At 33.9% G+C, this 12,324-nt stretch overlaps 1 protein-coding gene across 2 annotated transcripts; it reads left to right on the plus strand.

Annotated features, from left to right (window-relative positions):
• On the plus strand, positions 7,260-12,312 carry LOC109840522 (trimethylguanosine synthase-like). 2 transcript variants are annotated; one of them, XM_020409189.1, is made up of 5 exons: positions 7,260-7,589; positions 7,668-7,803; positions 8,147-8,238; positions 10,250-10,373; positions 11,975-12,312. In XM_020409189.1, the coding sequence occupies exons 1-5, from the start codon at positions 7,315-7,317 to the stop codon at positions 12,059-12,061; spliced, it is 714 nt and encodes a 237-aa protein (XP_020264778.1). In that variant the 5' UTR covers positions 7,260-7,314; the 3' UTR covers positions 12,062-12,312. The 2 variants fall into 2 exon arrangements, with proteins under 2 accessions (XP_020264778.1, XP_020264779.1); XM_020409190.1 differs by having other exon boundaries at positions 7,261-7,589; positions 7,671-7,803.

Consider the following 12,324-nt stretch of genomic DNA (forward strand, 5'->3'; position numbering starts at 1 on the left):
GCGAGGGAGGACAGCGTCGGCAGGGAGTGAGGAGGGCGTCGGAGAGAGAGGAGCGCAGGTCCTCGGAGAGGGAAGAGAGAGTCGTCGCGGAGAAGGAGAAAGGGCGTCGTCGCGGGGAGGGAGGAAACCCTAGAATAGATATTTGGTTGGAGGCGGAAAGTTGAAAACTCAGTGAAAGTGACGGTGAAAACCCTAGGTCCCTCTATGTCTGTTTATATACGGGGGTAGAAGTTGCAATAAAATTTTTGATGGGTAATATTTGCAACGAGTTTAATTAATAGGATTAACATATAAAAAGTTATCGAATAGTTAATAATCACTCGAATCGAATATACATTTAATTTTATTTGTTTATAAGCCGAATACTGAAAAATATTCATTAAGTATTAAATGAACTATCAGATCGAATATGACCGAATATCTAGACGAATATTAACTGAATTGTTTATTAAATATTTGGTTCGCTTCCATCCCTATTTGTGAGTCATTAATTACTAACTATTTGTTTAGGTTTTGCAATGTAACCTTATAAATTTATTTTTTCATAATTATTGATGTTAATTATCAAATAGAGGGTCTATGTTATAGTCATGAGAGTGTTTAGGGTCATCAAACTTCTTCAGATGACTGATTCTAGAGCCTGTTGTTCTTCCATGCATATGAAAAACTCGTGAGAGGGCGGGGTTGTGTTCTACGGTTGTTCCTCTGACGATCAAGTCAGTATTTTGATCTTGAGGATGAAAATCAAGGACAAAGTGCGTAAGTAGTTATTCTAAGTTGCCAAAACGTAGAAATAGTTACCCCGTGTAGTGTAGCTCTCTTTTATAGCAGATCAGAGGGGTATGAAGGTAACTTCGGTCGAGTCCAGATAGGCTGTTGAGTCGACAGGTACCCTTCAAGTGTCGACCATGGAAGAAAGTGAGTCATCTGGTAATTTAATGAGGGAATGACAGCAGGTGCTTTGGAGCTGACTAGATCTGATAAGTCATAAAGACTATGTAGGCTAGAGTAATGATGATTTTATCAGAGCAGTTAATATGAGAGGAGTCAACTAGCGAGGGGTTCGATGTAACTGCCGCTTCTCTATTTGTTTGATCCGGGGCTGAGTAGCACCGCCTTTTGACTCGGCTACGCAAGTTATCGGCCCATAGGATCAGCCGAGTGGGGTGCCTGACAAGTACCGTCTTTTGACCGGGCTACGCAAATTGTCGGCCCATAGGGTCGGTCGTGGGAGTAATTTTGAGTTGTCTTAGTCTCAATTCATGTAATTTAGGCGAGGGATGAAACACATATATGTTTCTCTAGGGAGATTAGAACTTGTTAATTTTCTAGACTATAACAATAATCTATCCGTATGAAATTTGATTACAAGTCCTAACCTTTGGGTGAATGTTGACGAATTTGATGCGGAGGCAATTGTTGATGCTTTTTAGGAGAAATCAGATGTACAACTTCAATAGACAATATAAGAGGATGACTTTTTGCCAAATTTCGATGTACAACTTCAATAGACAATAATTTTTTATTCCCTCCTTATAATCGCTATTATGGTATGTTTTGGAAAGCTTGGAAAGTGCTCTACAAGTTGAACAACTTAACCGTTCCAATCAAGATTTTGGGTGATAGGTAATTGTCTTCAGGCTCAAACTACACGTTTAAGAGTTTTGATCCAATTTAGTTTTTTTATTTTTAGAAAGCCTAATTGCTTTAGGAAATGTATTATAGTATATTTGCTTTGTTTTATACCTTATATAAGGGAAACGAATTTGTGAACTCTTTAGATTGGTTATTATCATTTCAAAAGTTTTTGATTCCTAGGAGTTTCTAGGGTTTTGTGTCGTTCTGCTCGTACAAGAACGAGTATTTATTTCTTTTGATTAAGCTTCTGCTATATCAGAATTACTATCGATTTAAGTTCTATACTAATGTTGAAAGATCAAAAAAGTACCAAATTGGGTGTTAAAGAAATATTCAAAATGCAAAGTTTCACATTATAATAAGGAAATGACTTTTTATTTTAAAGTTTAGTTCTATTTAAAATGAAATTATGTAGAAAAATAAAAATATCTTCCCAATTAAATAGATTCAATATCGGTTTAAGTTCTACTTTTTTTATTTTAGAAGCATTCAAAAGATATCGGTAAATGTTTGAAAATCTTCAAAGTTGAATTAGAAGAACTTTCAAGAAAAAATCATTCAAATTCAGATTCAAAGATTTTAATAAGGGGACACAAATATGAATACCTGGTATTATGAATTTAGGTTACGAAAATGACATAAAAAGAGATCTTATGAAAACGATCAACCCATGGGATGGGTTAATAAAGCCATTTGGGCGGGTTGGGGTATTGGCTTAATTTGTACTTAACCAATGAGTAACCAGATAATTTGGAGCTCAAGAAGTTGGGTAATATTTTGTACGTCACAAGTATTTATGTACATGGGTCAGTATTTAAAAGTGAATATTTATATTATGACCTTGAAACATTATTGTTACAATTATTATCACGGTGGCTTATAACAAAAGGACTGAGCGATAGGTAATATCTTATTACTTTTCCTTATCCGGAAGAAAAGGTGACGATTTAGGCAATATTAATAGATGGGCCTAGATATTAAAAATTAATATGTTTTTTAAGAAAAATTATGACTGGCGGACAAGAATGTGACAAGGCAGAAATATCATTGTGAAAGTCTCTTTATATGCTAACATCTAGGCCCGGCCGGGCCGAGGCCCGGTCCGGTCCAGCCCGGCCTCGGCCCGGAAACCCGGGCCAAGTTCGGGCTTCGGGTTGGGCTCGGACCGGCTCTTTGGTGCCCGGCCCGGCCTAAAATGGATTTTTTTAATTTTTTTATATGTACTATATATGTATAATATATGTATATATAAATATATATATAATATGTATAATATATGTATATATAATATATTTTTATGCCCGGCCGGGCCGAGGCCCGGTCCGGTCCAGCCCGGCCTCGGCCCGGAAACCCGGGCCAAGTTCGGGCTTCGGGTTGGGCTCGGACCGGCTCTTTGGTGCCCGGCCCGGCCTAAAATGGATTTTTTTAATTTTTTTATATGTACTATATATGTATAATATATGTATATATAAATATATATATAATATGTATAATATATGTATATATAATATATTTTTATATATGTATAATATATGTATATATAATATATTTCTATATGTGTATAATATGTCATATGCATGTGTATATATACTCTCTCTTAGTATATAAGTATATATAAGTATACTCTCTCTTATATAAGTATATATATATATGTATAAGTATATATGAGTATACTTTCTCTTATATAAGTATATATAAGAATACTCTCTCTTATATATGTATAATGTATGTATGTATGTATGTATATACTCTCTCTCTCTCTTAGTATATATGTATATATACTCCCTCTTATATATGTATACTCTCTCTTATATAAGTATACACTCTCTTATATATGTATAATATATGTGTGTGTATATATATACTAATATACTCTCTCTCTTAGTATATATGTATATATAAGTATACTCTCTCTTATATATGTATACTCCCTCTTATATAAGTATACTCTCTCTTATATATGTAGAATATGTGTGTGTGTGTACTCTCTCTCTCTTAGTATATAAGTATATATAAGTATAGTATATTACAACGGCTACTTCTTTCCCATTGGCTCTCTCTCTTAGTATATAAGTATATATAAGTATAGTATATTACAACGGCTACTTCTTTCCCATTGGCCCAACGGGCAACAGCTACTTATGCGATTCTCTCTCTCTCAAGGTATAACTTATAAATATATACAATATATTTACATATAATGTATGTATATATAATATATAGTTACATAATAATTTGTAAGTATATACTAATACATAATTATATAAAATATAATAATATTAAACTAATTTTTAGCAATTTTTATCAAAAAGAAAAGAAATTAAAAAAAATCTAGTTGGGATGTACTTGTCTATTGTGATGCGATGAATTCCAAAATAAATTTATACTTGTAATTTATAAATAATTTATTAATTATTAATAAAGAATTTATTTTTATAATTTTTTATTTGTAATTTATGTCATTTTAAGTGATTAATAAAATTATTTTTTATTAATTTTTTTTGTCTTTTTTATAATTTAAAATTTAAATAAAATTTAAAAAATTTGATCAAAAAATTTTTTAAAAAATGAAATAAACCGGGCCGGCCCGGAACCCGGCCCGGACTCGGCCCAGGGTACCCGGGTCCGGGCTTCGGTTTTGCCCAACCCGGGCCCGAATTTTCTGGTCGGGCCGGTCCGGATGGACAGGTCTATCAATACTACATATAAAAGATGATTGCCTTGTTAAAATTTTTAATTTTATTTTTGTTCTTTTTAAGTTTGATAATTCTCAAACATGTTATTAATTATAATTAATTATTCACTAATTATATGTAATATCTTATTAATAATGCATTTCCTCACTTTTTCAAAACCTTTGGTCACACTGTTATTTTATTATTTAATTATGTTATTTAATAGAAAATTTAAAATTTATCCATAATTTATCTTCACATAATATTTAGAATTCTAAAAAAATAAAAATTACTAAAAATTCATTAGGCTTATGCCTTATGCTTCTGGGATTCATCTCCTATGGAGAACTACCCGTTACCTTTCATCTTATTAGTCTTTTAAAAGTATAATAGTGGTATGAAAAATAATTTGTATTTATTGTAATTGTAATTGTATTAATAGTATAATGTTTTTAATAGTATTTTTTAAATTAATAAATTACACTCATTTAATAATTATACAATTTAGTAAATTATTTACTAATAGTGTAATAAACTAATTATGAAATTAAATTATAGTTACTAATAGTATTATAATTATGATATGTATAATATTATTATATTTAAAAGAGAAGAAATTATTTGTATTAAAATTATTTTAATAAATTATGAATAAATTATAAAAATTATCTAAACTATAATAATTAATCATACAATTCTTTATACATAGTTTTATCGTACAATTTATTCATTTAAACAAAATTATAAGTGTTCAAATTTTATACTGTTATACAAAACATTTTATTATTTTACAACCAACAAAAAAGTTTTGAAAAATGTAAAACAAAAAAAAGCTATGCTCTCATGCAAAGCACGTACACTATACTAGTATAATGGAAAAACAAGAATTAGTCTGAAAATAATGTTCTTATATTTATTTTTCTCTTTTCTTTTTTGCTAGCAAAACAGGTACTATAAGTTTATTAGAATAGTGTCGTTATTTTTAAAAGACAAAGTGTGATGCATCTACATCTATACAAGGATGTTGTTGTGCGCAGCGAAACTCGAAAATCACACGAAAGAGCACGAACAAGAACGAGATAGATCACAACCAAACGAACAAACACAAACCACAACATGACAAACGAATTTTAGATGGTTCGGCAAATTGCCTACGTCCACAGGGCGAGGAGGAGGGAGTTTTTACTATTAGAGATAAAGAGAATACAAATATGGTTTACAATCTCACCAAAAACCCTCAAACAAAACTCTCAAAATCTCTCACAAATTCTCCCTCAAATGATGCACAAATCTCTCTCAAAAAGCTGCTCAAAGTCATCCTTCAATTAACCCTAGAAACAACAATGTTTCTATTTATATGAACGACAAACCCAAACCAATCAGGAAACTGGATTCAGACCCAAAAACGCGATCCGGTCGACCGCACATATAGTCTGATCGACCGACCAGAAGGCTGAAAACCCAGCTTAACGATTATAGGGTTTTGGTTGACCGAACTTAGCCTAGCGCTCGACCGAACAGGGTTCGCAGTCACCGACCTAGCATCGCGGTCGACCGGACAAAAAGCCAAAATAACATCATGTAGTGTGCACGTTTTCGGTCGACCGGCCTAAGCCCGCGGTCGACGGGACTGCATCCAAAAGTCTGCCTGTTTCGTTTTTCCTATTCTTCTTCATCGTTTTCGTCATTTCTATATTTTTTTACCTCGGTGAAGTTTTCTCAAAACTGAGCTGACACCAAAAGATAAACAAATGTCCTACTTGTTGAGTCCAGTACGAAGCGGAGTAAACTCCACGACAACGAACTCAATACACAACAAGTCGGGAACCCGAACAAGAGCTCAAACAATCTCCCCACATCAATGTCAACTACTCCAACCGACTGAATCAAAAATGACTGCTTATATATCCTCTTGCCCAAGGAATCAAGCCTCACATAGTTCACCCAAATGGCCTCCAAAGGTCCTCAACATCGAAGAATATTCAATAGCTCCAAACAACGACCAAACTTCACACCCGGGACAATTTTGGTTAACATATACACAAGATTATCCTTTGTGTGGATCTTCTCTAATATGACATCTCCACCATCCAAGATATCTCGAACAAAGTGAAATTTGACATTAATGTGATTCGTGCGTGCATGATAAACCTGGTTCTTTGCCAAATAGATAGATGACATACTATCACAATACACCCAAATGGTCTATTGTGCAATCCTCAAGTTATCCAACAATCCGTGCAACCGCAAAGCCTTCTTCACAGCTTCAGTCACCGTCATATACTCTGCCTCCGTAGTATAAAGAGCCACTGTAGACTGAAGTGCACATCTCCAACACACCGGTGCTCCTACCAATGTAAATACATATCCTGAAGTAGACGGATGCTTGTCAAGATCCTCCGCATAATCAGAATCTACATAGCCAATACAATCCTACCCAATCTTCTCATTCTTCTGAAATACTAAACCATGGTCCCCTTTTTTATTATTTTTGTTACAATAATTCTTTTTTAAATGATACATTATTTTTTTGTAAATGCTACAAGACTTTTTAAAATGCTACAACAATCTGTTTTTGTGCTACAGTGATATCACTATAGTAGTTATACTACAATAATTCACTGTAGTATGAATAGTGAATCTTTAATCCTCCTGTATGAGTATAGAGGAGTAATGTACTTTAGCATAAAGATGTGAAGCGAAGTATTTGATTGCTAGGTAGCCTTACATTATCATAGCCACGTCAATAAGTCATTATACATTACTGGTGTGTTTGGGAGTTTACTTAGGGAAGGGAAAGAAGGGGAAGGAAGGGGAAAAATTCTCATTCCGAATGTAAGAATTTGGGTCAAATTTTCTTTCTATTCCTCTCTTTTACCCTCCAATATGAAACGCCCAAACCAGATTAAAATAAAATTTCCCTTCCCTCGCCCCTCTCTACCCTCCATCAAACAGGCCATACAATTTATAACACTCTCTCTTCCCCCTCTCAAGGCTTGAAATGAAACGCAGAAGGAAAAAGCGCTCGAAACCCCAAAAACCTAGAAAAACCCTAACCAGTCCTGCCATCGTCAGCCCTCGCATCGCCAAATACTATCTCCAGCGCCACACTCTCTTCTCCAAGTACGACGCCGGCGTCCAATTGGACGAAGAGGGCTGGTTCTCCGTCACCCCAGAGCCAATCGCAGCACGCCACGCGTCCCTTGCCGCCGATAACTCCCTCGTCATCGACTGCTTCTCCGGCGTCGGAGGCAACGCCATACAGTTCGCCTCGAGGTATCGCACCACATCCCTCTGTTTGTTTCCCCAATTACAAGTTGAGGAATAAGGTCAAAATTTTTTCTATTTTTTTAGTAGATGTCATGTGATTGCGATTGAAATTGATGCTAAAAGAGTGGAGCTTGCGGTTAATAATGCCAATATTTATGGAGTGGAGGATTATATTGATTTTGTAATTGGGGATTTTTTCCAGCTAGCACCACGGCTGAAGGTAAGTAGTTATTTTTTATTTACTTTTTTTATTGTTTATTTGCAGTTGGGTCACATTTATTTTCAATGTTTTTTTAAAGTAATGCAATACAGCTACTTAGTACATAATAAGTAGTAATAGACCACAAAGATTTTGGGATGAAGGATTTATTTTTGTTATATAGATCGGTATATAGGTATATTACTAGGATAGGCAAGTGCTCTAAAAGTTAAAAATGAAATATAAATGATTATATCAACATAGAGAAGAATGTGAGCTAGGCAAGTGCTAAGGCGCCTGACAAAAGAACCATATATTATTATTATTATTATTATTTGTGCTAAAAAAATTTCATGCTCTATAGGGTGATATAGCCTTTCTTGCACCACCATGGGGAGGTCCATCATATAGCAAAGTTCTGAACTTCACTCTTGACATGCTCAAACCAAAACATGGGTATGCTTATTGCTTTGTGATATTGATGTCTTCTTGAAAAACTATATCTTGCTCATATTGATAGTAGTGATTGATACCAGTTGCAAACATCAAGTTTCATGTTAGATTCTAGTTTTGTCATTCCTTCTGTCTGTTTTCATAGTTATCCATTCTCACGATATTGTTTCCTATATAAGCAACATGAAATTTTATTTTTATAAAGCTGAAGCCTGGCTCCAGCAGTATGATCCATTCATTCTAAACTCAATTCAGTTTTGGAGGGATGTCTCGCTCGCAGTATGACAACAATTCTTATGCGATAAAACCTTAATGTTCCACTCATTTACTTCCCAAAACATAAATTATAATTATTCTATTAGACATGTATATTGATCACATCAATATACATTCTAAATACTTGTTTTCCCCCAGAATCCACCATACTACCTCCTTAATTTTTCTAAATCAATTTAATCATGTGTAGATCTCTTACATTATCTTTCTATTGCTCCATCAATCAGACATATACAACTTCCAGTTGACTTTCTCTTGTATGTTTGATCCTGTGATTGTTTGGACAATTTCGTATACTCTTTATTCTTGTATATCTATACCAAAATGAACCTTCACCATTGAGCATCTTCCTAGTCTCAAGTATGATGCTGAATGACTTAGTTAATTATCATAAGCACATATGTCTGAATCACTTTTGTACTTCAATAGAGATCAAAAATTAATTTCAAAAATCAAATTCAAATGCCAGGGATACAATCTCCTTAAACTAGAATCAATTTCAAATTGTACGGACCTGAGCATTATGTCCTTAAACATTAAAAAAAAACAATTTCAAATGCTATAAACCTGAATGCCCTTAAGCTAAATTCAACTTTGGAACTCACCGACCATAATATATGCTAAATTAAAATAAGTCAAAACTCCAAATATATGGATCACAATAACTTTTAAGCTTCTATTCTGCTTTGCTATGAACTCACGTCCATCTCGAGCTCATGTGCGTCTCAACTTCTATATCACACTGATTCAACAAATTCATGTCCAATGAAGAACTTTAGTCCATCAACAGTTCATACTTCATACACTATTACACCAGATGGTTCGGTTCAAATCTCCAAGCCTTGAAAATCAATATGATAAAACCAATTTCTAAACTTTCGTTCGTATGAAACTTGGTATCATTGTGTATGGATAATCCCTGTTCACAGAATCATATAGAACTTGGGCACACATTCATCACGTACTTATTGTGTGACACAAATTCTCATTCATCTCAACTCAACATTTATCTTGAACGAGAACTTCTGTTGAAGTCAAAGTCGGGAAATCTGCATCTATCACGAACCGTCTTACTCGAACTTGGCTAATTCACATACATCTTGGACCTCATATACACTAGAAATTTGCATCTAGTTACAAATCAAAAATTCACATACATCATGGACCACACAAATGTGGTGTCCAACTTGATTCCAATTTCACACGCGTCACGAACCTCACATACAATACAAACACTGCAACCAACTCAAACTTGGTGAATTCATGTTCAGTATGGTTCATGAACCACATGTGGAACACGAACTCACATAGATCAATTTCCTCATGACTTCTTGAAATTTGTGTCATATCACATGTTTATGTTGAACACATGCTATCATAAGCAATTATAATTTATACATTTGTTTTAGCAGGTCATTGCATCATATATGAGAATTAATAGTTACCACACATACAAGAACTATTGCATATGCCGTAGAGTTGTTTTTATTTATTCAACATGCTTATGATTATATAGTGTCTGGATAATCACTATTCATATTTCAGATTCTGCTATAGAAGCTACTGTTCAAATTTCTTAACCAGTAACAAGTATGGTACTTACAATCAGACAAAATATCTCGTTTTTTAGTACACTGAAATGATGACTTGTTCATTAAATTTATTTAATTAATTCCCTAATTAATCTGAGAAGTTTCTTATAGATTATTACAAAGAAGTAAAACCATTTTATATGCAGATATTCAATTTTTCAAGCTGCTCAGTCTATAACGCCTAACATTATCATGTTCCTGCCGCGTAATATGGACCTAAACGAGGTGGAAGAGCTTTCTTGGTTGTCTTCACCGCCCCTGAATCTAAAGGTATGTCTTATTGTGGATAAATTTATTTTTGGATTTATCATTGCGTTCTTTCTGTGTCTGGTACAGATGCCAAAGATTTTAATTATGGTGGGAGAGTACAATATGATAAACTAGAGTGAATGCAACACACATACTGGTGTGGTCAAAGTAACACGTGGAGTAACATGTATCCAATTAGCTAATTACGCACATTTTGGTTTTGGTCTTATTAATACATATGGGTGAGCTAATGTTGATGCAACTAGCAAATTCAATTGAGTTGTTATCTGATGTTTCATTTGTAATATACTCACTACTGTTTAGTATAAATATTTAGTACGGTTAATTATAGAAAACCCCCATGAACTTCTAGGGAGTTGCAATATACACCCATCAACTTTTTTTATTGCACTAAGCCCTATGAACTTTTGGGGAGTTGCACATAACCCCATGAAATATTTTATTTCACTAAATTTCATACAAAAATTTCTTTAATCCCCAAATTAGCACCATCTAACTCTAAAGTGTCACTGGTAAGCACACGACGAAAAAAAGATGAAAATTTTCTTCTTAGTTGCAAAAAAATACTATTCTATTATAAGGAAAAAAGATATTTCTTTTGGACTAAGGAATTAATTTTAATTTTTTTTGGCACATGATTGTCACATCAAATGTTAGAACTGATGGTGCTAATTTGGAGGTTAAATGAGAAACTTTCATGTGAAATTTAGTGAAATAAAAAAGTTCATGGGGGTTATGTGCAACTCCCCAAAAGTTCATGGGGCTTTAGTGCAATAAAAAAAGTTAGTGGGAGTTTTTTGCAACTCCCCAAATTTTTGGGGTTTTTCTTTTATTAACCCTATTTAGTAATCTTATTGGTGGGAGTTTATTGCAACTCCCCAAAGTTTTTGGGGGTTTTCTTTTATTAACCCTATTTAGTAATCTTATCGCTATTTATCACACATGCCCTACATATTTTGATTTTGTCTTGCATATTACGCGTCAATTAGCATGGACGCAATTAGCAAATAACTCATGCTTTGTTTTTTCCCCCTTCACAAATTAACATTACCGGGGAATTAGCACCGATGCAAATTATCAAATTTCATTGAATTATATTATATGAACATCTGTAGGTCATCATCATTATCGCTGACTACAAGTATTAAGTAATTTAACTGGGATGAAAAAGATTATAGAAATACTTATCAAAATTGATCACTGGAGGAGCCTGAGAAAAAAAATATGGCATGGCATGGCATATTATAAAAAGTAAGACACCTTGTGCTGTTGCTTGATCTATGATCATTTGTCAGTTGACAATGTAGTTCACAATCATTTTCGTTACCTAACGTTTTGTTCTGGAACTATTATGGACTTGTTTCAAAAGCATTAAATATGGCGTTAAATTGTTCACACTGTCAGCAGTGTAGGCAGACACTTTTTATCATCCCTATCTTGTTGTGTTCTTTTCTAGAATCACTCATGCCCTAAAACTAAATCCAGTGGTTTAACAATACTTTTCATTCATGCCATCTATCTCTATTTATTTTATTTGTGCCATTTCACATTTTTCTAACAGAACCAGAGAATAATGACCTCTAACATTTGTTGAACTCCAGATGGAAGAGAATCAAGTAAAAACTAGGACGAAAGGAATTACTGCCTACTTCGGTGATACTGCATCTGCGTTACCTGAGGACTCTTGATTGAGCTTGGCTCGCAACTTCAGAAAGGCTATATAAATCCTGGGTAGCGAAGTACATAGTTTATGGCGTTTATTGTTGTATAAGCGTTGTAAATTATTGTATTTCTTCTGTGACATGTATATGGAAGAATTTGATGAATTTGGAGACATCAGGTGAAATTTATGTAGACATTTAAAATTTACCCTAGGAACATTGCGTAATGTTACTTATCCATGGAAATTTAAAAATTTTCCTCTAGGTTCATTCAGCAAGGATGCTTCCCA

Source organism: Asparagus officinalis, chromosome 5, assembly GCF_001876935.1.
Source record: "Asparagus officinalis chromosome 5, Aspof.V1, whole genome shotgun sequence".
Taxonomy (NCBI): domain Eukaryota; kingdom Viridiplantae; phylum Streptophyta; class Magnoliopsida; order Asparagales; family Asparagaceae; genus Asparagus; species Asparagus officinalis.